Source organism: Strix uralensis, chromosome 6 (assembly GCF_047716275.1).
Source record: "Strix uralensis isolate ZFMK-TIS-50842 chromosome 6, bStrUra1, whole genome shotgun sequence".
In the NCBI taxonomy this organism is placed as follows: Eukaryota; Metazoa; Chordata; class Aves; order Strigiformes; family Strigidae; genus Strix; species Strix uralensis.
In genome coordinates this window covers 33,493,211-33,517,949 of record NC_133977.1, presented here as the reverse complement: position 1 = coordinate 33,517,949, position 24,739 = coordinate 33,493,211, and the positions used below count along the sequence as shown (strand labels likewise).

General features: G+C 39.1%; 1 protein-coding gene and 1 long non-coding RNA gene across 8 annotated transcripts in view; one reads left to right on the top strand and one right to left on the bottom strand.

Moving 5' to 3' along the window:
- Nucleotides 1-816: 816 nt before the first annotated feature.
- HACD2 (3-hydroxyacyl-CoA dehydratase 2) lies at nt 817-24,582 on the top strand. Of its 4 annotated transcripts, XR_012629511.1 has the most exons (8): nt 817-988; nt 7,184-7,301; nt 7,657-7,675; nt 12,072-12,160; nt 18,137-18,258; nt 18,888-19,066; nt 20,801-20,982; nt 24,364-24,582. XR_012629511.1 is itself a non-coding variant. In XM_074873618.1 (7 exons), exons 1-6 carry the CDS (start codon nt 858-860, stop codon nt 20,951-20,953), a joined length of 621 nt encoding a protein of 206 aa, XP_074729719.1. In that variant the 5' UTR covers nt 817-857; the 3' UTR covers nt 20,954-20,982; nt 24,364-24,582. The 4 variants fall into 4 exon arrangements, 3 of the variants coding, with proteins under 3 accessions (XP_074729719.1, XP_074729717.1, XP_074729718.1); XM_074873618.1 differs by lacking the exon at nt 18,888-19,066 and having other exon boundaries at nt 20,812-20,982; XM_074873616.1 differs by having other exon boundaries at nt 20,801-24,582.
- LOC141945438 (uncharacterized) overlaps nt 2,410-24,739 on the bottom strand; it is a 30,125-nt gene continuing 7,795 nt past the window's right edge. The window contains exons 3-5 of one of the 4 annotated variants that reach the window (XR_012629515.1): nt 17,560-17,658; nt 12,238-12,290; nt 3,766-4,665 (exon numbers count right to left, since the gene is read on the bottom strand). This is a non-coding gene — a long non-coding RNA (uncharacterized LOC141945438). Of the gene's footprint in view, nt 3,397-3,765; nt 4,666-5,131; nt 5,361-11,839; nt 12,128-12,237; nt 12,291-17,559; nt 17,659-24,739 lie in introns of those variants that run through there. The other 3 variants (XR_012629512.1, XR_012629514.1, XR_012629513.1) reach the window with 3 other exon arrangements.

Genomic DNA, 24,739 nt, shown 5'->3' with positions numbered 1-24,739 from the left:
GTCACACAAGTACATGAAAGCAGGACTTGCTGGGATTGGGGAGGGAGACTTGTACTGTTATTCTGCGCTGCTCATAAAGGAACTGCATTGTAACCAGCATGAAAAATAAACTGAGAATTATTTCTGGAAGTCGAGAGGTAACTCCGCAGAATATTTACAACTTCTGTAGGGGGGAAAAAAAAAAAATAAATCATCCTTTCATTGTAACTCTTCGGCAAGGTAGTTCTAGTTTTATCTCCCCTAAAGAGGCTGCTTGAATTCGTGTTGCTATGAAAGTAATGCTATCCAGGCTTCTGCTGTTGTATAAAACTTCAGCGGAAAATGAGTTACAGCTCTGGCTACACGCTCTTCAGCAGCTTATTAAAGTGATGAAAACCTACTAAATATTCCTAAAATAACCTTACCTTGACATTAACGCTATTAATTTCCCTAGGGAAATGAGAGACCTATTTCTTCCTGCAGGAGCGAGACGGCAGAAGGGCGTTTTTAACCTGTTTTAAAAAACGATGGAAAAGGTCGTTTATCACCGGGCAGGGCAGGGCCCGGCCCAGCCTCGCCGCGGGGGGACCACTCAGTGACACTCCCCAAGAACCGGCCACCGCTGTCGGTTCGCGTTTCCGAGCTCTCCTCCGCGGGCACCCGAGGGTCTGGCTGAGACCCGGGACGGCGGGAGGACGCGTCACCCACCCCAAGGGGCCGGCAGCCCCTTCCCGCTCCGGGCGCTGCCAGGCGAGAGGCCCCACGGCTGCGCAGAGCGCCCTGCCCGCCTCCAACATGGCGGCGGCCGCGGCAGCACCGGGGGAGGCCCCGCCCCACCGCACGCTGAAAGCGGGCGGAGGCCGCGGGAACGCCGCAACATGGCGGCGTCTGGCAGCGGTAGCAGCCGGGCGGATAACGGCTACGGCAGCCAGCAGCCGCGGCGGAGGAAGGGCCCGGGCGCCCTGGCCACGGCCTACCTCGTTATCTACAACGTGGTGATGACGGCGGGGTAAGGAGGCGTGTGGGGGCCGCCGGGCGCGGCTGCTCGTGGGGCGCCTCCCTGGCCGGGGCGCGTCGCCCGCCGGCGCCCGGGCTCCCCTCGGCGCCCCGCGGCCCCTCAGCGCCCTGACCGCCTTCCCGGGGCAGGGGCCGCCGCCGCCTTCCTCCGCAGCGGGGAAACTTTCCCCGCGCCGGCTGCCGGGCGCGGCCGGGCGCCGCGGGGCCGCCGCCTCTTACGGCCCCTCTGCCTACGGCGGCGGGTCGGGCTCCCCCCCACCCCCACCCCCGGTTCCGTGGCGCTCGGCGGAGCCCGTCCCGTCGGAGGCGGTGCCCGAGCGGCCGCGGGTGGGAGCCTGCGAGCGCGGGGGGCTCCGGTCGGACGGGCTGCAGCCGCGTGTGCGTGCGGGTCTGGCTGCTGGGGCTGGGCTGGGAGCCCCTCAGCGGCGCGGGGAGCCGGGCTGGGCACACGCGGGAGGGCTCTGTTGTCTCTGCGCCCCTTCCCCCGCCGGTCCCCGTCCTGCCCTCGCGTCGGGTGGGGACGCGCTGCTTTCCCCCTGTCCCTCGTGCTAGCGGTGGTCACGCCTCACGCTTCCCGTAACGCTGAAAAACAACCAAAACCCGGCTGCTTCTGGTGCTGGAGCGGGGCTCCGTGTAAACGTCCGGCTGCTTTGCTTGGTGTCTCGTTTCCCAGCGCAGACAGCTCGGGTCCGGGGCGCTCCCCGAGCCAGGCCCCGGCGGGCAGCAGCTCCTGGGCGAGAGCCCCGCAGCCGCCTGGCCTCTTCCATGCGCCCCTTCCAGAAGGAGCCAAGTGGAGCAGCACAAGGGCATGTTCTCTGGGAACTGCTGTGTTCTGTAGTTGACACCTTAATTTGCTGTGCAACTATTTTCTCACCCAGGTGATCGTGTAGATCGCTGTTCTCACCACGTCTGTGGTGTGGACTCCGGCACTTTTCAGTAGAGAGGTGAACTTAAACACGGGGAATTTATCCATTGCGGTGGTGAAGAAGGCAAAGCTGTTATCCTTTAGAGCCCTGTGAGGTTTCCCTGTAAACCCTTCAGCTGCTGCCTACTTGGGGTGAATTTGAAAGCTGCTGCTAGGCCTGCCTGATACTCTGCTCTTGCCCTGTGTAGCAGAATGGAGACCTGGGCTGGTTGGTGCGTGCTCAGGTGTGTTCTTAGGTGCTATAATAAAAATAGCAACAGCTGGGGTCTTTCAAGATGAAGGAGACTTTTTTTTCTTGTTTCTTTTTTCTCTAAGATACTGTAGAGTCCTGTTGGAATCCAGATAAAAATAAACCCATCTTTTGAAAGATTGAGGCTATTTGGGTGGGAGGAGAAAAAAAGCTTTGAAAATGGATCCTGAATGAGCCTGTTTTCCACTGGATAAATCCTTGGTGGGTGAGGAGTCAGGCAAACAGACTAGTCTCACTATTTTGGGGGAAGATTAGTATAGAATTGATATAGATACGATTTATTTCAATAAGGCAATTGGACATGATGATTCTTGTCTTTGCTGGTGACAGCTGGTGGTATTTCATCTCATAAGATAGTTACACTTATGTGGAGCAAAGGTATCTGGCAGGGGAGAGCTCAGTTTTTGTAAGGTGCTTGTTACACCCATTACCCAATAGGCGTGTTACCGTGAAATGGAACTGCTAAGCAGATTTATGGCTCCATAGGATATTTGCAGGGTATCTCACTCAGAGGGGAATGGTAATTACGCACCAGTTGGATAAAAATAAGTGTCTTCATTTCAGAAATACATAATCACATGAGCAATACAACAGTACAAGGTAGTCAGGAGGTCTCCAGATTTGTTGTGATGTCACTGCACAATGTTAAGAAGTTAACCTCTCTGAGCTCTTCTTAGAAGTAAAAGCATTTGCCTGCTCGGTGAGCTGCTCATAATTAATTCACTTATGTTTATAAAAGATCTGAGAGAGAAAGTGTGGTATAAATGGAAAGTTTCTGTAAAGGTCCTGGACTTTTTATCATAGTAGGTAAGTTCCTGAGCATATAAAATTTCTATTTCTGCAGAAGAAAAAATTAAAACAAATCCAAGTGTTAGAAACTCAGAAATAAATAGCATAAATCTGTATTTAGCTTCCCGTTGGCACATAAATCTTGATTGTGATGTTACCTGTTTTCCTGATTTATACCAAACTTCCTAGAAAATTCCAGTCTTGGATTGGATGTCCCTTATGGTTCTTTAACATGAGCTGCATTTTTCTGGGCACGTTTGCAATTAGATGACTTCTGCAATTTGGAGAGCAACCACAGGAGTCCTGTGATCAGGGTTCGTAGCTCTGCGTGGTCACTCACTGCCATTCTGTTGGGGTAGGTCACTGAGGGCTATGACTGATATTTTGTCTTCAAATTGATGAGGATTTTGCGATTCCCCTGGACACTGCTAGAATTCTACAATATACAACATTGAGTTTAGGAAAAAACCTCAGTTATTGTCTTCTTTTTAGAAGACTTCATAATAAAGTAGTTTTTAGGAGTTGGTTGGCAGAAGCTCAGTGCTTCATATGAGAAGATTGATACGTAGCTGGTGGCAGTAATTAGTTAGTCCTCCTGTCAAAGTGCTCAGACAGCAAAGAGAATTGTGAAAACACCAAAAATTTGAAGGCAGCCAGATGATAAAGTGATGCGGTAAAAGCACATGGGATTTTTAAAAATTAAGTGGGTTTTCTGGTTTTGTTTTACAAAAAAGTGGCTTTTAAACTGAAGCACACAACAGCTTTGTTGTGCAATAAGCAGGTAGTAAATGTTTTAAAATCATAGTTGCCTTAGCTATTAGCTTTATTTAAAATGGATCAAGTAACAATTGAAAAATATCAGCATAATTATTGTATTTACTTTGCATTTATCTTTACTTACCTAAAGAAAACATATTGATTCTGAAAAATAATAGATCTTATTTCCAATTTTATCCCATAGTGCATGTAGGATATGGATTCCTAGTAATACAATGGCTTTTGGAAGAGCAAAGCAGTAGAAAAAGTATGTATGTATACAGAAAAAGTGTATATATACACTTAATATGTATATACATGTATAAGTGTATATTCACCATTTGGTTTATATGTTTTGGGTGCTTTCTTTCAGAAAAAGGACCAAGATGACAGGGAATAACCAGTCCTGCAGTTGGTTGTCGGCTGTACTTGCTCAGGTTTTTTTGATCATGGTTCAAAGTGTTAAGCTGTAGAAAGAATGCATCTTTCTTTTGCATTCAGTCAAGCTGTTATTTTCCTGTCACAGCGTGAAGTCATGTAGTCATGCCTGACCTGGCATAGGAAGCTCATTCTGGAGGCATAGATGCAGCATAGAAATTATTTCCAAAAAAACGTGGTTGACTGAAATCACTGAAGAATGGGGGGATGGGAGGGGAAGGTCATGCTGTTAGTCGAGTGTAAATGTTTGATAAGCCGCTTTAAAATGCGATTATGTTTCTTATTTTTAGTCAAGTGCTGTAACTGACTAGTACTTCTGAGTAGAAGTAGCTGATGGTGGTATAAACAATTAATTTCAAAAAATTCACTCAACTAGATAGATCTTAATGTAACAGCTTTTGAATTCTCAAGGATTCGTGTTACCAGTGTTGAGCAAAGAATGTTCTGGGTTATGCGTTCCATTGTCCACATCTTCGGTGACAGGTTGTTGAGAGTCAAAGTACGCTTCTCCCTTTTCAGGCACAAATGATGCAGAACCTCAGTAAACTTTGCATAAGAAAACGCCTTTTTATAATTTGTAGGAGAAAGGGAATTAAATTAAGGACCTGAGCATGAAGCTTGCTTATCAGGTCTGAGCAGTTGATAGTAAAAATTTTAAATTGTGTGTATGCAGTATTCATTTTCCTTAGTTTGGATTCATCAGAGTGTAAGAGTTTAGCTTTAAAGTTTACATGCATGGCAGTGGTAACTTAATGAAATGTAGCTCCAGCTGGTATATCAGGTAGACTTTAGTGTCTGGGTCAGAGAAAGCTGGAAAAACTTGCAGCTTGGCTTCCATGTGACAGTGCTGCCTCTTGCTGCCCTTTTAAACTTCACACCAAGTTGATCTTGCCTGCTTTCGCCTACTCCTATTCCATTTTCTCTAGTCATAGAGGGTGAAAGTTAACTATTTAAGAATCACAGAAGCAGGACAGAGGTACTAAGACCTTCAACACAAACTGGGCACAGCTTTTAATTTTGTACAGATTAATACTTTGATCTGTACTAAATGCTTTTTGAAGGACAGTAAATGGAATGGGAAGTAGAGTCTTTCTGGAGTCAGTGATCTGGCCGGGAGGGTGGAGATGATCAAGGGGCTGGAGCTGCTCTGGGAGCCACGTGCTTCACCAGTGGCTCGGTTCAGGTGAGAATGGTATCTTGTGCAACCTAGGAAATTGCTCAATTCAGCAAAGTTTCTCAACAAGCACAGAAGATTAGGAAAAATAGAGAAACTTGTCAGATATGAACAGGATAGTGTTAACTTGCTCTGATTTACTATTCTGAAGAAGCAGCAGTCAGTGTTGCAAGGGAGAGTCATTAATACTATAGTGTTTATTCTACACTGAAGTCCAAATACAAAATTAATCTGATTCTTTGTAAACAGCAATTACTTGGCAAATGTTTGTCTTTTGGTTTCACAAGACAGCTTTAACTGAAATAACTTGTCACTGCTGAAGAAAGGGGCTTGTTTCTCATTCCCTATTTCTCCTCCCCACTTTTACTGCTTTTCTTTGGCCTTTTCTTCTCATCTTCTCAGAAGTTCAGGCAGAAATGAGATAGCTTTTTTTTTCAATTTCACTAACAAATGTTATGAACACAAACTTGGATCCCAGAGTTACTTACTGAAAAACCTGAACTTCACAGTATATTTCAAACAATTATTACATTTGGGACAATATTTGTATGTACTTCCTAATACCTAAGCTAATGCAGTAAGCATCTAATATGCTGTAAATTAAGGGGATTTCTTCATCTTCCCTGTTACAAAACCACAGCTGCAGATTTTTTTTTCCCCGAAGGGTGAAAAGGTACTGATTGCATAGTTAGGGGATTTTCTACAGGCACTTCCACTGAGGTGCACCATTGTTAGCAGAGACACTTGGTGACTGTTAGCACAAGCTTTGTAATGGCACTTCTGGGTTTGGAGGGAGGTGGAGGTAAAGTAGGGTGCTGTTAGGAGTAGCTGAGGGCAAGGCAGCCAGCGTGGGCCTGTCAGTGGAAAAGTTTGGGAGCCACTGATAAGGATTCCAACTTCTCATTGACCAACCCCTTCTCCCCATGTTTGCCACAAGCAATTGGAAACTAAAGCTAACTATAGATGCTAATTTCAAATGAAGAAGTGTTTGACCAGGGTGTACCCCCCTTAGTTTTGTGTCTTGCCCTAGACTTCACTGAAGAATTTTGAGGTTGTGGGCAAACACAGATTATGGACAGCTGTGGTAGTGAAAGATGTTACTGCATCAGTCAGGGCTGGAGGAAGAAATTTTAGGTTTGCTTCCTAAATTACCTGAGGGGAAAATCAGCAGGGGTAACAGGTCACATTGATTATAGTATAATTGCAGTTATATAGGCACTACTTACAGGCCTACATATATTTGTTGCTTATAAAGGAAAGCTGGGACAGGAATGGCCTTTGCTGCCTTCAGGGCTTTAAGCAGGCTCAGTTTTCTTGCAGTTACTTATCCATAACTGTTTCACATGAAATATATGCTAGCAATTAAGCTGGATGGTCTATCATAAAGTCTAAAGGTTTACTTTGCACTGAGACATTAAAGTGAATGCCTTCTGAATCCTAATCGTTTGTCATACTACTTTAAGTTATGGTATGGTAAGAGATCTTTGACTAGCACTAAATGGTTTTCTGCTTAAACTAAACAAAATGTGATGCCAATCTTATTTAAAATGTCATGAATACCTTCCATAACTAAACTAAATACAACTCACTGAAAAATAAACTTAGACATTAAAGATACTGGTATCAGGTTGGTGCTAAAAGATGTTTAAAAAAATGCATGATCTTTAACTTTGCTAAATTTGCTGAGAATCCAGATATTTAATGTTTTTAGTGTTGCAGAGGGTAGGCAAAAGGTATCTTTCAGGACAGTTATATGCCTGTTGCTTTCTCAGGTATCTAAAGAGGGATTAAGGATTTCTTTGTATTTATGCTCTGCTTAATGTCTCCTTATCTTAGACTTTTTTCTCTCTTTCAGATGGCTTGTTATTGCAGTTGGTCTAGTTCGAGCATACCTGGCTAAAGGTAGCTACCATAGCCTTTACTATTCAATAGAAAAGCCCCTGAAATTCTTCCAAACTGGAGCTTTGCTTGAGGTAGGTATAACTGTCTTCCCTAGCACAACTAATATTTGCGTGAGTGTTTTGTTTAGGAGAAATAAGGCAGCCTTTGTTGAACAGTGCTTTCTTGGTACCTGTTTTTTCATTAGCATTTATAGAGTGATTTGAAGGTAAACATAAGAAATAAGCCTCTCGCAAATGTTGAATTTTTATTTTAGCAAGTGGTGAGGGAGCTTACTGTCTGCTATTTAGCTTGGGCAGCAGAGCTAAATTTTAAGCTTAATCTTTGAAATACAGATATTGAATCTTAAGCTCATGTGATAGAACTAAATGTGTTTCAGAATTGCTTCATTTAAAATGGTAGTGATTTGAATTTTTCTTTTTGTTCTAGATTCTGCACTGTGCATTTGGTAAGCTTGCAAATTTTCAGTTTTATTATTTTTATAGAAGACTGAAGTTTTAGCACTACATTAGCATGAAAAATGTTATGGTCTGTGAATTGCCAGATTTAATTCTTGCATAACAAACTAATTTTTGCTTGAAGTACATTCCAATTTTTTACTAAATAATTTGACAAGTTAAATCACAAAAAGGAAAATAGTGTCACAGGTGTTCAATGACTTGACATTCTGTTTTTATCTAGATCATTCCAATGATACAAATCTTAGAGCAGTTTATAAATGTTATATAGTAGATCATTACTCTCAATCTCTACATCCTATAATCTTCTGTACCAAGCTGTCTTTTCTCCGAAAAAATATTTCTAGCTGGAAGTAATTTAAAAATCCAATAAAAATAACACTTCAATCACTAGAACTTTGCCCACATCCATAGAGCATAAGTACATGTTGTAAAATTAGGAAGGGGTGACCACTCTTTAACCCCAATTCGTCTGTGCTTTAATGGAGCTGTTTGGGAGAGTAAGAATTACACAAGACTTAACAATTCTTGCTAGCTGGTACTGTGACTTGTTTGTTAGCTTGATAGCAGGAGTTCAGTTATGTATACGTGGCCTAGGGTCAATAGCAGTGTTGTGGTTCAGTCAACCTGAAGAGCCTCATGTCTGAGTGACAGGACTGCATCTTGTCTGGTTTGTTAGTTGTCATGAGCAGTGAACATTTGGATGTTTTGTTCATAGAATAGATGATGTGTCACAATCTCTGCAAGATCAAAGCCAATATGCTATAAAAGGGAGCAGTGCCTGTCTGCATAAATATGCTTAACTGATTTTTCTAAACAACCAGTCTTCACAGAGTCAGTCTTATGTCAGGTAGTTGATCTTGTAATTTTAAATATAAGTGTTTGAGCCCCTATCTGAATGTTTGCTAGCCACTTTTAAAGAGTAAGATGGCATTAAGGTTCCTAAAACTGCAGCTACAAACTTGCTGTTTGCCACATGTTGTACAAACAATCTACATACTGGAGGGTGTATTAGATTGTAGGTCCATATTGAATTCCTGTTTGAAAGATTTTTTTTTTTGAATAACCAAATGTGGTAGTTGGAAAACTTTAAAATTGTACACATAAATTGGTCAGCAGAGGGCAGTCTAATTCTGTATTTGATAAAGTAGTTCTGACCTTTTGGAATAATTCAGTTACTCTGAAAATGTTATCTTCTAAAGGGCAGTTTGTAGACTGTGCACAGATCATCCCAAGAAATGAATGATCATATTCCTCAAATTAATGTAAACTATATGTATCATGTAGTTGCCTCTGCTGCCAAGGCAGTCCTTCCAATACTGTTTTAAATCTCAATTACTGTTTTTTTACCAGAATAAACCATACTTATTTTTTAAAAATTTGTTAAAAATTAGTAATGTGAAATTTTTGAAGTCTTATCTAACAAGTAGCAAGAGGGACAAGTTAAATGTCAGAACACTGGGCAAAATACTTGCAGATAAAATGCCATTTTACTGTCCTAAATCTATAATGCTCTACTGTTTTCTTAAGCTAAACTTGTGTGCAGATGCCAATGTTTACTAGTACTAAATCTAAGAAAGAGTGTAAAAAATTTCCTTTGATTATTTTTTCTTCACACTTTATATGTCCATACACATCAGTGAATAGCAGGAGAGTTTCCTGCATTTCACCTTCCAGGCTGGTGCAGAACAGCAAACAAGATGACTGTACCAGCCTGTCTTTAGCTAATAATCCTGGCTCAGCTGATTTGAGGTGTGGATCCATTTAGCCCATGTTATCCATGGTTGCACAATTTAATATTAGTGAAGAGAGTCATTAGTGGAATGTTGTAACATTTTATACCATTATAATTCTATCTTTTTGTCTTTTTGCTTTCCCTAACAAAGTTTTTTTACAAAAAACCCATTTATTTTATTATAACTGCCCATGGATTATTTTTTTTTCTGTTAATGGAAGCATTTGTCAGCTAAATAAAGTGAGGGGTTTTTGTACAGCTGGATACACTGCTGCTGTCTACTGTAGTCCTTCTGACTCTGGTAAAAGTTTCTATGCAAGGAGAAACAGGAAGTTTGCAGATTCCTTTGCCCCTGCTAAACTAATTGCTGTAACTAGAGCTGTAATTCTCTGTCAATAGAGGAGTTTGTCTGTGACAGATGGCTGTGTGTATCAGCATAACTTTTCTCTCCACATCTTTTCAGTAGAATCTGAAATGTTAGCATCTGTGAGGCAAGTTCTTCAAAATAGGAAGATTGATGGGGGAATGTCTCTATCAAGCATGGTTGAGAACAGAACTTTGGCATGTGGCAAAGATTTAAAAAAAAAAAAAGGTGAAGAGCTCTGTATGAAGAGAGGAGGTAACATAGCCCAGAGACCAAGAGGAGAGACTGAAAGATGGGCAAATGCAAAGTGAACATGCAATTCCTTGCCTTGTGTAGCAGACAGAACCCAAGTGTATGAATGGCATTGATAGCATGGAAGAGCTTCTGCCTGGAGGAACTTGGTATGGAAAGAGGTGATAGGAGCCACCGAATTGAGAAGCAATAGTAGTACAGGGAGTTTGTGAAGGGGGATGGAGAAAAGCGGGGAGGCTTTGGTGAGTACAGGCCCAACCTACAGAATTGCTACAGTGCCAGAGATCCTACCATAGCGATGCTTACCAGTAACCCTCTGGTAAGCCAAAGTCATCACTGGTTGACCTTGCTTTAATCTGCTTAGGAGGGATATGAGGGCTCCACCTGTAAGCTGTGCATCCAGCCTCTTCTCAGTTGGGAACTCCCTGGGAGAGAGGTAGCACTTGGGAGTTGGAGGATTTCCAGCTGGAGGTGGGAGGCTTAGTCCATGATCTGGAAGAGGTCTGGGCATGGCTTGCTTGCTGCTTGGTTCTGGACCTGAGCCCTCTGTCAAGCACTCCTCTAGCACGTGTGGTGTTGTATAAGTGGTGACAGATGTTTTTAAAAATACCAAGTTTAGAATTGACTGTCAGGTACCTTTTCAGTGCAATGAGTAAATAATTAGAAGCAAGTAAAGTTTACATAAATTGTAGCTGGTGAGTCACTTATTTTGATCTCCTGTTTTTGGCATAGATTGGCATTGTCTTGGCTATAATGAAAAACCTTGTTCTAACTTGAGATAATCTTGGATGGTTCCTACACAGTCGTTTTGGCTTATTTGTAGATTCCTTTGCAAGAACATTAGGTTATCTTGCTTCGGAAGGGATGATCTAAATTGCAAAAAAGGTCTGTTATATCTTAGGAGTGAGCCTTTAATGAGTACAGATCATGGGGTTTTATAGCACCCCCTTTTGTGTTGTCTGAGTAACAGACAACAATTCTGCCCTGAGGTTTTACAACAGAAATTAGATTACAAACAATATGTGATGAAACTGAAAAGAGATGTGTTTGTATGATTTTTTTCCTTCTTTTTACTTTGAAAGAAGTCTAACAATGACTGTGTAACTGAAAATAATTCTAGTGAAACTTGCTTTTGGCTTTTCTTTCTTCCCCTTCCACTTTCCAATTTGGTCTTTACGTATTTCTGAGGCTGTTATGTTGCTTGCTGTGATGTGCATTAGTTTTAGAATCACTTTTTATTGTATTTTAGGAGCTGCAACTGCTCTTGCATTTGTCTTCATCATTCTATTGGAAGAAAATAAAACTTTGTGCTGTGAAGTTGAGAAATTTTGCGTAATTTGCAGTCTGAAAGTATTCCTGCTCTGTCAGACCCGGGTGTGTAGGATTCTTTTAGTGGCAGTTTAATCAGCATCTCAGAACTTGCTTAGAAGAACCAGTGAAATCTTGTTTCTTTGAGAAAATCTTAAAATTGCTTCTTACCTACCAATGCATCAGCTATTCCTTTGGTTTTGTTTTGTATTTTTAAAAAGTTGTATTCCCAGGAAGGAATTATAAACTGTATCTATCAGAATATGGGCTAGATCAGTGTTTCTTCAAAGTAGTTACACTTCTTGCTTGCTGTTTTTTTGGGATATACTGTGCAAAACATCTTTATTGTTTTTACCTTTTAAATCACTGTAATGAAGAGTATCTTGGATATTTTAATCAAACAGGGTTTAGTTGAAAGACTGTATCCCAAAAGCTATTTGATAGAAGTTATTTCATCATATTGAGCTGACTTGTGTATTAAGGAATGTGCTGTGATTGCAAAAAGACCATTTACTTTTATTTGCGTTTTGATGCACAAAATCTTGACAGGGGATTGCATTGCATTAGGCTGTGTAGACACACCACAGGACAGACTTCATACTCTCAAATTAAAAAAAGTTAAATGCTTTCCTTCCAAAAAATTTCAAATAACTGGACTGGCCTAGCTGTGTTTTATTTCCCCACCCCAACAGTCAGGAATATTTACTAATTGCAAAATATCTTCCAGGCATTGTTCCCTCTTCTGTTGTTCTGACTGCTTTCCAAGTGATGTCAAGGGTCTTCCTGACGTGGGCAGTAACACATAGTGTAAAAGAGGTAAGTTAAGCTATAAAATAGATAGAAAAACTAATGATCCATGCTGAAAAGCAGGTGTTGATCACTGTGTTATTTACCTTAAAATGACTTCTGTTTGTATCGCCACCTGTGAAATTGTTCACGTGAATTTCTGTGGATCAAAAGAAATAAAAATAAATCTGACATCATCTTTTCTTGATGATCACATAGACTGAGGTCTGATTCTCACACTCTAAGACATCTAGCTCCTGAATAGATTTGCAGTCCTTACTGAAAGTTAAAGATGTTCCAGTGTGTAATATGGAACCCAGAATCTGGGACAGTGTTCCAGTATTGATCTCACTAATGCTGTAATTAATAGCAAAACCTCCTCACTGCCCCCCTCTTTCATACACAATTTGCTTTCTTTACTGTGGCATGTGGAAGCTCCCCCTCAACTGTGCACAACAATGCCTGGATGTTCTCCGTTATCACTCTCCAGAATAATCTTCCCTCTGTCCTTCATTCATTTTTCTTACATTCAAGCGTAGGTGGGTTTTGGGGTCTGCATGTTTTTTCTCATTACTTACCACACCAAATATTGCTGTACTTCACACAAATCTCTGCAGAATGTTTTGGAAGCAATCTTATTTAAAAATTATTCCTGACAGCTATTTAAAAATCTAAACACACTTTAATTGATACAGATCATACTGACTGACTCCTTTGTGTCATCTGAATACCTTGGAGTAGCCCAGATACCTCATCTGTGCTGTTACTTTAGCCAACGAATCTTACTGGGTTTCTTCTCATTAAAGAAGGAAATTAGTCTTGATGCCAGTGTCAGCAGGGTTGTCTGAAATAAGTGATGGTCATCTAGTGTCATTATATGCATAAGATCTTTTGTGACTTGATATGGAGAATGTCTTAAGGAGCTTGCCTCATTACCAAGTCTTCAGGGAAGCTGCTTCCTCTTCCTTACTGCAAACCTGTTATCAGAGTGTCCATCCACATCTAGGGTAACATAAATCACTGTAGTAATTAACAGCTCTTTCTGATATTATGATGCTTGTTCATGTGGAGCTTTAGTTTCAAGGTATTTAAAGTGGAGGAATGTTATTTTTCTCAATAAACTCAAAATCTTGTAGATACTTATATTCTGGATTTCACTTTTGATGCAAATATGTACTCCAGTCACTGTTAATTCATTAGAGATAAATACTAGATTTTGAACAAAAAAAAGATGTAATCCCAAGACATTAGGTTTTAGACACATGTATAAAATATTTTAAAAGAAATATGCCTGTAGTTTTGCTTGTTACCTGTGTAATGTTGGAGTATCTAGTGCTCCATAAAGAACAGAGATAATCTGCTTTTATGAATTGCCTCCTGGTTTTGAAGTAACCTAAATGTTAAAGGTTGGATTGCATGGATTAGAATTATTCCATCTGTTGTCTGTTAGACATCAAAGGGAAGCCTGTAAAATGATTGTGGGTTAGGTTTTTTGAAACTTATGCCCACATTCTCACCAAAGAAAATCAGCAAAATGGGAGAAAATGTGAGCAACAAGTCCAGCCTAACATTCAATTTTTAACAGGGATTTTTTTAACAAGGATTCTTTCAGCAATATGACATGTGGTTTTTTCCTCACATTTCTGTGGTCTTTTGGTTAAAGTCTTGTGAGAGATTGTATTATGTGTTACCTTTTTGAATGTCTTAGAAAGTGGGCATAAGAATGGTAAGGATGAGGAATCCTGTGATGAGTTTTTCACCTGTGACTTAGAGCAAATAAATCAAATGAAGAGGCTGTATTCTGACCCCTCCCCTTCCCCCCAACCAGAGAGCATGCAGCCTCCTCTGGGGAGATGTATTGAAAGTGTCACAAGTGTTCTACTTTTTCTAAAGGGCTGTCTGCACAAGTGAGCTCCATGGTGAAGTCCAGGATTAAATTCTCACACAGCTTTATGGAACTTGTAAGCTATGCAGTTGCATGATGAGGTTCTTGTAAAATAAAATGCAGTTTTCCTCTTTAACTTTTTGAGTGAGACTTGTTCAGTATCTTGCTTTTCCAGACTGTTTTCATATATAATATAAAAGAAGAAACATCTGTATTGCATCCCTCCTTTCTGTCAGAATACACTTCTAGATATGTGATGTGATTTGAAGCATGCTTCTTGCCACTAACATGTTTGTGCTTTTTGTTGAATTTAGTGCTGATGTGTTGTTAAATTCAATATGAAAGTATTTATAGTAAATGTTAAAGCATGGCAAATGTTAAAGCATTGCATACTTCTTTGGGTAGCAATGAGATTCCCCTTACCTCCACTGTATGAGCAGCTGTTAGCTTAGTGGAGGAGGGCCTGGCATGTAATACAGTACTTGTAATTGTTTTGTCATTACATCGGAAAGGAATTGATATGGTGAATTGTCCTGTTTCTCCTACAAAGGAGGGAAGAGAATGAACAGACAGGCGTGAAGTGCTAGAAAGTAGAGGCATAGGAGAACAGAAGGTGTCCTTCAATTCAAAGTTGTCTTTTTGAATTTGTGTGAACAGTGAGATCATTTGGTGACATCATGACAGACCTTCGTAGAGTTCTGATAGATAATTCCGCACTCAGTTCTGATGGGCAATTTAAAAATGGTGTCAGCAGTGATTAATGCTTATCCAATTGGGTTTGGTTACAGATAAGTTGCAAATAAATATAGTATCTATTTAGAGGAGCCCTTCTAGAACAGTTAGTCGGAAGGGGTGGTGTGAAGATATGTACAGCATATTGAGCTGGTAATTAAGACTCTAGTATCTGCAGTTGTGAATTGACATCTTCAATCAGTGGTAAAGCATACTAAAAGAGGGAAGAGCATCTTAATTTATGATATTTAAGACTTAAGTTGTAGTAAAAGAAGTCCACGCTGGAAAGTTCAGAATTCTAAATTGGCAAGTTGAAAAGCCTAATTCATCACTGCTTTACATCTGTGAAAATTTTGAATAATACTGTATAACACAAATGTCTGTCAGGCCCTTTGTGCCTACTGTGAAGTTTCCACTATTTTTTTCCTTTAATTAACGTAGCAGAGAACCAGCGCTCTGGAGGGAGATGTGCTGTTTTATCATTATGGTTGCATAGTGCTGCTGGTTTTACTCTTCTGCAGTGGATTGCTTAATTATGTGTTTAGCTGAAGTTTTCTGCAAATAATTTGTCAAACTGTTACTCTTAATGTGGAGAAATCTATAGAATTTCCCTTTTCATGCATAAGGAGAACAGTAAAAAACCTCTCAGGCTTTATTTTGTTAGTTCCCAATTCTCATCTTTGCATCTTAAAAGGCTGTGTATTCTCTTCTATCTTAACAAACATCTGATATTCATAGTAATGAAGATAAGCTAAAATATATTCAGCACCCTCCTTGATGATAAATTGATTTGAAACACATGTCAAAAAGTTATGCCCGTGGTATGATTGACCCTTATTAAGGCAGTTGGACAAATAAGTTGTAAAGTGTAAAATGTGCTTTGACTTTGCCTAACATCTCCTTCAAAGACTGGCATGAAAAAGTAGAGGAGGAGAAATTGAGTTCTGAGGCAGCATTGTCTTAATGGTTTATTAAGGGTCTACTGTTTATTGCCTGTACTGTCCCCCTTATCCTCAACTTGGAAGAGGAACAATACAAATGCAACATTAGCAGTGCCTAAATGAATAAGACTCTTGAGTGACTGTTCTGTAAATCAGTTCCCAGGGGTTTGATAATGTGCATCTCAGACATCTTTATTTGAAATATTGAAAAATTGTCCTCAAAGAGATGTTCTAATAGTGATAGACTTCTGACAGATCTGTTAGTGTGTAAGAAACATACTTTTTAATGATGAGCTGTGGAATGTAGTTAAAATATGATGATAAAACACAGAGTAGTCTTCTGTTCCTTACTGCATAGAATGTAACCATTTGAAAACTGCATAGGTCACTTTTATATGAAAACTACCACCAACTTCTAGTATTTCTTCAGTAAATAGGGACACAAGCTATAAAGGCACAATCGGTGATTCGTTAAGTGACCTTAACAGGGTGGTGTGTGTGTGTATGTCTTATAATGGTGTGAGCTGTTTTCATAACTTCTAAACAGAGTTCTAATATTAGATGGGAAAGGCTACACCTGTGGAGGCAGTGTTACAGAACTCCTGTGGTAGAACTGGGTTGTAACTACCAGATGTTCTACTTCTACATGTATCATTCACTGTTAACCTCACAGTTTCTTGTCCTTGCTCATGTCCTTGGGTGCTACTTCAAGCTACAAATTTTTGTTTGTTGGTTTTATTGACTTCCTTAGTTAGGGAGAGAAGTGGGATTTCAGAGTGCAGGTGGACGTCTGTAACTCATAGGCGTAGATGAGCTCAGTAAGCTGCTACTCCTGGTTTGACCAGAAGATGCAGCTCTGGAGTGCTTGTGGAGCATGTTGTTCCTTGGGAACAGCATCATCTGTGACGTGCTGTTAACTTGCTAACCTTTCCAGGTTGAGAACGAAGTCGTGCTTATAAAGCAAACCCCAATCAGGATTAGGATTCTGTAGCAAAGTAAAAATAAATTTGGTCTCTTCTCTGAAAATCTTTGGATTTTGTTCTTTTATGATGATGTAAGGGAGATTAATACATAAGCAAATTATCAGGAGTTTCATGTGGAAAAATGACAAGGTGCATTTACTGTAAAATGCAATGAAAGTGACTTGAAATGCTATATGCAGCAGAATATAGATTAAAAGCAGCTCTTGCATTCCAGGATATCCCAGAATTTCTATATAAATCTTTCTGCGTTTTGTACTCTGTAACAGAAAGCTTTTTATGGGTAATCCTCATGAGTGTTTTATGCACAAATATATGATCAGTCCCCTCCTATTAAAATATTTCTGATTGCCCATGTATTTTCTTGTTCCTTTTTTTGTTTGTACATGTACTCTGCCCAAGATGAATAGTGAGTACCACCCTCACCTACTGACTTCCTTTTCCCTTTTTTCAAGAGTTAGAGGAAAAAAGAAAATGTGGGCCCCTGTGGTTGAGCTTTTTGTTCCCACGGTCCACCAAATTTGGGCTCAAGGTACTCATACAGCTGAGAATTCTGAAGGGAAGGACTGCATAAAAATCATGTTTGCGCTCTTGAGAGTTTGTGGTGGGGGTATGTGACCCTATTTCATCACTGTTACTCCATTTGAAACTTAAACATCATAATTATGCCTTCAAATCTGATAATTCATGTAAAAATACATGCTTTTGAAAATTAACCTTCAAAATATGAAGGGAGTAAAAGCTGGTTCAGTGATGTGTGTCTGAAATAAAAGCTCTAAGAGGTGTAAAGCAGTGAAACAGAATAATGCCTTGAGCGTAACATTAGAGGAACCATGCTAGATACAATAAGCAGGAGCAATGAGCAGTGAAGCAGGTAGTTGTCAGGCTTACCTGAGGTGAGACAATCTGAGCTTCTGTTTCTTCTCTCCCAATTTATGTCCTGGTGTTAGCTGTTTAGCTGCTGCTCAAAATTAGGACCCAGTTTCTCATCTGTAGGGAGAGGAAAACAGTGCTTCTACTCAGAAGTAGCATGGACTAGGGTCAGAATATAAAGTGTAAACCAGATACCAAGTTTTAGACTAATGTGTTAGCATTGTTTCTGCTTGCTGCACTAGGAAGCAATCATAGGACTGCAATAGAAGCTGGTACTGTATAGGAATGGGAAGAGTTACAAGTTCTCAGCATTTCAGGGATTTCTTGTGCTGACTTACCTTGCACAGAATGGGAGATCTTACTTTCCTGATCACCAAGCAGAGCTATTCTTAGGCAACTAGAAAAATATGGAGCGTGATAAGAAGGGTTTTTTACTGTTGTTACAAATGTTGCTTTTAAGCTCATTCTTGGAGTCTATTCTCTAAAATGATGCAGTAAAGCAACCCGTGGGAATTGATTTCTTTGAGCTTTTCTTGGATCTGGTGAGTAATTAGTAACACTTGAATTCATACTGAGCTTCTTTTCTTTCTTACAGGTACAAACTGAAGATAGCGTTCTGTTGTTTGTAGTGGCCTGGACAATCACTGAGATAATCCGTTATTCTTTTTATACATTTAGCTTGTTAAACCATCTCCCTTATCTCATCAAATGGGCCAGGTAGGTGGCATAATAGAAATCATAGCCTTAAAGCACTGATTTGACAGAGATAGTTATCTTGTAAAATAGCTGCAGTACAAAAAAATGAGATTCTACCTTGAGGTACCCTGTTTGTGAATGTGACTTCCTAGCTTCTTTCCAGCAGATTTATGGGGTAAAAACATTTATTACATTATAAACTGAAAGTAGTTTGTCAAAACTCAGTGCCATTTACAAAGTGATTGTGTTTGTCAGAAACTGACATTTAACAGTAACCCTTGAATGCAAGGGTTGTACTTCAAAGTCGGTAAGCTCATTGATTAATATCAACTGTTTGGCCCCATTTTAAGTAATATTATGACATCTACCAGAGTTCAGAAATCAAAGCAACAAAGTGTGTAGGGGAGAATAGTTTTAAAGATAGTTTTTAGATTCTCAAAAGTAGTCTTTAAATAATTCAAACCTATTGCTGATTTCAATACTTATCTTGCAATAATGTTCATACCTTGCCATGCTCTAATCAAATAAGAGCTAAGGGAAATAAATACTGAGTTGAGAATTTAAAATTTGAATATCCATAATCGCATTTAACAAGTACTTTGTCAAGTTTGTCATAACTTTTAATCCTTTCCATAACTGTTTTGTTCTAGGTACACTTTGTTTATAGTATTGTATCCAATGGGAGTTTCAGGCGAATTACTCACAATATATGCTGCATTACCCTTCGTCAGGCAGTCTGGCTTGTATTCCATTAGTTTACCTAACAAGTACAATTTTTCTTTTGACTACTATACATTCCTGATCCTGGTTATGATCTCTTACATTCCAAGTAAGTATGAGTTTGTTAGGTTTTTTTAATAATAAAAGCTGTAACAGGAAAAGCTAATAACTGTGGGATTAACATACATATAACTAGTTTTGCAAAATTAATTTTGAAAATTATCTAAAGAAAAAAGAGTTAAAACTGCAGGGATTGTTTTCTACCAACACCTGTAAAACAGTAATACATGTTTTATCTTACACTTGGAATATAAAGTAACTGTTGTACCTCTTAGCAAATGTTTACATCTTCCCCCCCCCCCGACTTTTAGGAGAACAAAGTTCAAAACAACTTCTTAAAATTCAGTTCTTTATCAAGAAGATAAACACCATTGGTTTCGCATTAGTGGGTAGGGAACCATTTCTACTGAGTTAAGTTGAATTGACATAATCTCTGGTTGATGTTTCTATATATGGAATGGAGATTTGGCTTTGCTGCTTTGAAATGGGGAGTAGGAACACAGAAGCCTTTAGCAAATTTAAATGTGAAAATAAAGTCTAACATGCAGAATAATGTAGTGATGGTGTTGCTGCTGTTAGCTATCTCTGCAGCTGTCTTTATATGAACCTCATTGTTTATGCCAAATGATAAACCATATTCAAAGGTTTAAATTTTAGTGGTGTGCCTGTCTCTATAACAAGCACTTACGCTTTCAGGGAACCATCTTGTAATTCTGACATCAAGGTTCCATAAGTTGTTTTTTTTTCTGGCTGTTATTAAAAAAAAAAAAAATCACTTTTCATGCATTTGTTTCTCCTTGTCCCCCTCCAAAAATGGTGATGTTACTAACTCCAAGCAGCCATATTAATATCTTTTGTTTTAGTCAAAATAACTGCAAGTATTAATTACTTGCGCGGTAGCTAAATCACAGCTGACAGGCCATGTGGGAGGGAACCCCCATTGAACCCAAGTAACAATTTTAGTTCAGTTTCTCCATTAAAATTGCTGTCTCTTAAATGAGGTATTTTCTGTGATCTGTTATCATTTGCTGAATGTGTAACAGGAATGCAGTTCTTCTCTTTTATTTCCTGATTATTTTTTTAAATTCTTACTGTGAATTGATCTCTGAGAACCAGCTTCTTGGAGTCTTAGGTGCCTTTTTGCGTGAAGGTATTCTTGTGCTATTCCTGAGATACAAGGAATATTCCTGGTTCACAAAGGTTTAGCATCTCATGGCAATTTTAGTTTTTGTTGTTTACATATGTATGTTTTCCATCCTCTTTGCAGAAGTTGTTCTGCAAACATACTGTGTAATGTAGTCCTAGAAAATAGGAGGAGGAAAAGCTGTATGTGGAGGATAAAGAGAGAAGAGATGAAAGAGGCACCAATTTGTATAAAGTTCCTTAGATCCTGAAAAAGTGACACTAGAATTAAATTAAATCTGGAAATTTCATTCTTTTGGAAGGACATTTTCTTCCCTGCAATGTATTTTCTTTCTATTGTGTGTGTGCAGTTCAGCAAACTTTTGGCATCCTGCTTGTATATGCAGATTTAAATAAGGCATTTTGCATGTAATTAAAAATGTGATTGGTCTAGCAAAAATTAAATAGTACCTGAAGCCTAAGGACAATATCACTTATTCTCTCTAAAGAATAGAAGGAAATAGATGACTTGAGCAGAAAGTGGATAAGCGCGTTTTCTTTTAATAGAGAATTGGTGACCTTGAGCGTGTGACTGTGCATCTTACATTGACATGTAAGCCTCACTTCATACTTCATTTACTTAAGTCCGTTTTCTCTTCAGTCTTTCCTCAGCTGTATTTTCATATGCTACATCAGAGGCGAAAGGTACTCTCCCACACTGAAGAACACAAGAAGTCGGAGTAATTCCAACTCTTTTTCAGAACTTTTCAAACATCAAAATGCTGCAGATTTTCAATACCCAGCACATTTATAAAGAATATACCAAGATAAAATAAGTCAGAGGTAAAAGACCAATAATTTAGCAAGAATAACCAATAATTCTGATTTCACTGAAATTCCACAATGTAAAACATTGAAATAATTTTCAGCTTGCAGTGCTTCAGAAAACTTTTGAACTTTATATGGCTTGGCAGTTAGCCTTTTCATTTTCCTTAAATGATGTGCTAAATGGTTTTCATTTATTTCTAAATGCCTGGAGGTTGCAGTTCAAGTGATGAAGTTGTACCCACTAACTGCTTGAATTGGGATTATATTACTGATACCTTTTTTTAAGTGCTTGACTGCATGCCAGAAACTGTATGTATTGCTGTGAAAGCAAACAGTATGCTCTGGAATACTTTAGGATTTTGTCAGAGACTCCAGTGGAGAATGTAATCTGGGCAAAGTGGTGAATTTAGAAAGGTAAGTTGTGTATTTAAAAGGTGATGGGAACAAGAACAGGAAACCAATTATGGGAAATGAGGGGAATGTGGTTCTTTAGGAATTTAAACAGTAGGGTATCTGACCAGAGTGTGTTCTCTGAAGATCTTGTTTAAGCTGATTACTCAAATGCTAATGTTAATTCAGAGGCTATAATGCTTATCTGAAACATTAAAACTCCTCTAAGTACTGCATCCCTGGATACTTTTTAAAATATTTAAAAAGAATAAATAATACTAACTGTAATATTTCTAGTGATATCAGTAATGAATCTAAAGAATATAAGGAGGCAGGTCACCCAGGAACGGGTGCAGGTCTCCCTTTTTTACTTTAAATTATCATCTCTAATCACTGTCCACTATCTCAGTGGTACTCATCTTTGAGTGTTGAGGACTCTTTGATCTACTGTGGAATCATTTGAGGGCCTTGTTCCTCAGCGCAACTTTTCTGAAGTGACTAATGTGTATCACTCTGGCATATCCAAGCAGGCAGTTCCAGACACTCAGTTTCTGAAATGTTGCAAAGTCATAAGCTCCTTCTTTGAAAGCACATTATCTCATGTGTTACATGCTGCTTTTGCAGATTGGACAAGCCTTCCCTCATCTGCTCTTTTGAAAGAGCAGAAGACCACAGAAAGTTAAATTTTTCTAGGTGCTTCCTTTGGGTTCTCAGGCTAAGCCTTCCTTGGGAAGGTAAAACAGAAAATGAAAGAACTGAGAAAACCTTGTGGTGAGGCAGAAAGCACTAATGCTTTGTGAGCAGTGCCCCAAGTTATGAACAAACTGTTGATTGCGGGCAGGGAGTGGGGAATGGAGCAGGGAAATGAACAGGTACCCAAGTAAAGGCAAAAGGAAATGTGGGTTATGGCCTTTGTTCTGTTAGGAATCGATAGTTGAATAGTCCTATCTTTACCCAGTCAGAGCCGGTAGACAACACAAGGGCTTCTCAGGCTTCCCTCTTGTAACATTGTGATTTAGTGCATAAATGTGCACTACCATCGTACCTGCAATACTAGTCTGGTGCTGTGCCTGCCAGCACCTCCCCCTGGACGTGGCTCATATCTGTGTCCCAGTTACTTGTGCTTGATGCATCGGAGCTCTCCCTGAATGTAGCCAGTAAGTACTAAGGGCACAGGCTCTCTGTTCGACCACTTGGAGAGCTGGATTTACAATTGGTTTATGTTTGTCAGAGGTATATTTAAAAAAAAAAAAAACAACCCAAACAAAAAAACAAAACAAAAACCAAAATGTCCAACTTGGCATTTTTCGGTAATTTCCTTTGGCTCTGTCAAAGTCTGATTGAATTTTCCTAGCGCTCGGTAACATGTGTAACACCTTTCCTGTTCAACACAAACAGGACTATTGTAAGCAGGGAGAGGGTAAGAGAGTATGATCTTTGTTTCTATTGTAAACCTTTTGGAGATGGTTATTGGCTCTAATAAAAAAACACTGTAGCTGTATACAATCTCAGATTGGTTTTGCATTCAAAGAAGCAACAATTTCAATTCACTTCTTTAGGTTATGTGGCACTTTGTTGTAGGGATCTGAGGAATGTTGCATTATACTGAACTGATTGTTCAAAAGTGTAAACTTCCACCTCTGAACAAAACATCTCCTTTTGCTTATATCTAGTATCAAAGGAGTTAGTGTCAGTATTTTTGAAGGATGTCGTCTAAAAGATCTAATTTCCCGATGTGCTCAGGTTACTGGATATTGTCAGTGCTCAGCTGCTGAACTTCTCTTGATATAATTTCTGTGCCCAAATAAAAGATTTGGTTTCAAATTTGTTGGTCCAATTTGGAGAAGAAAATGACTGTGTAATATTCCTATATGAAACAAACTCATAGCTCTGATGAGAAAGATGATGAGATAGTACAGATCTGTATTAGATAGCACTGGCACTATGGAAAAGCAGAGAGCTGCTAGTAGGGAGAAAGCTTACTGAATAAGCTTTATTATGGAATATTTAATTGAAAATACTAATTTACCACATAAATGCAAATAAACTACAACCTTTTAAAAGAAAAGAGTTACTTTCTATTTTAAAAGAAAAACAAATTGCTTTGATAATAAAATCTTATCAGCAAAGTTGATAAAGTTATATTCTGAAGTATGAACATGCAGTTAGTATGTACAAGAATTCCAGCACTTCAGCTTGCAGTGCTTTTTCAAGTTTGGCTTCCATGGAAACACTGGAAGGTGATCTTGAGTAACAACTGTAGTGCAATGCCCTAACCCGGTTTGGGTTTTTCCCTAATACTGACTTTGGTCACACGTGTGGGTGTGTTCTCCTCAGAGCAGATTTCCCCTCATGTCAGTGAAATTGTAATGTGCTTTATGTGAGGTTTATACTAGAAGCTTTGATTAGCACTTTGTCACAAACCTAGAGGGGTTTTTTTTACCCACAGACTATTTACTTGGCTTGCATGTTTTCTATCAGCATCACCAAACTTCTGCAGCAGACATGTTTTCTGCTTTGGTAGTCTTTGTGTTGCGTGCACTGGTTCAGTCGACAATACTTTCTGTTCTATCATGCCAGCTTTGTCCAAGTTAGTCATTACCCTCTAAAAGACCAAGGTTCTTACCAGTGTGTAGTTACAACTGGAATTGTAGAAATGTTCATATTGTAAATTAAGTAAAATGAAGGTTACAGTGCAGGCAAAATGTAATTTTTCACAATGTGATGTTTCTATCAAAGGTTTTTTTATTATTTATCAGTAGAAGGGTTGGCATTTGTGTGGACCAATCTGCAGTGTCATTTTAAAACCTATCTTTCAGCTTAGAATTTTCATGAGTATACATCAAATCACACATTTTGATGTATATTTATGTCAGTGAAATTTGGGTGAAAACTATATACAGTCATTTTTGTATTTTTTTCTATGTTGTGAAGAATAAAATTGTAATTTTATAAGTCTGATTCACTAAGATTATTATAAGTTAAATGTATTTTTTGTATATTTAGGAATCTGGTATTACCTGGAGCTCTGAAAGATTAAGGATAGACTTTTTATGCATGGTTGGAAGATATTTCTACTTGATAATGCAGTGAAATGGTTTGTATGCTAAAATACTAGTCTGTGTTGTTGCCTTGTGAAATTGATTCTGTGCTCTCTGCCTGGATTTGGCCTACTGATCAGTGATACTAATTGCTATAATCCAAATAAAGTAATTCTGAACAAAATATGTTGTATTGTTACTGTTTAAGGAACAAAAGCAGGTACTTATAAATTTGAATTAGGGCTGTATTTTTATTCATTTGTATGTAATGTGTACCTTGCAATTTACAAGATTTTTTTGGTATACATAACTTTTGAGCTCAAACAAAAGAATGAAGCAAC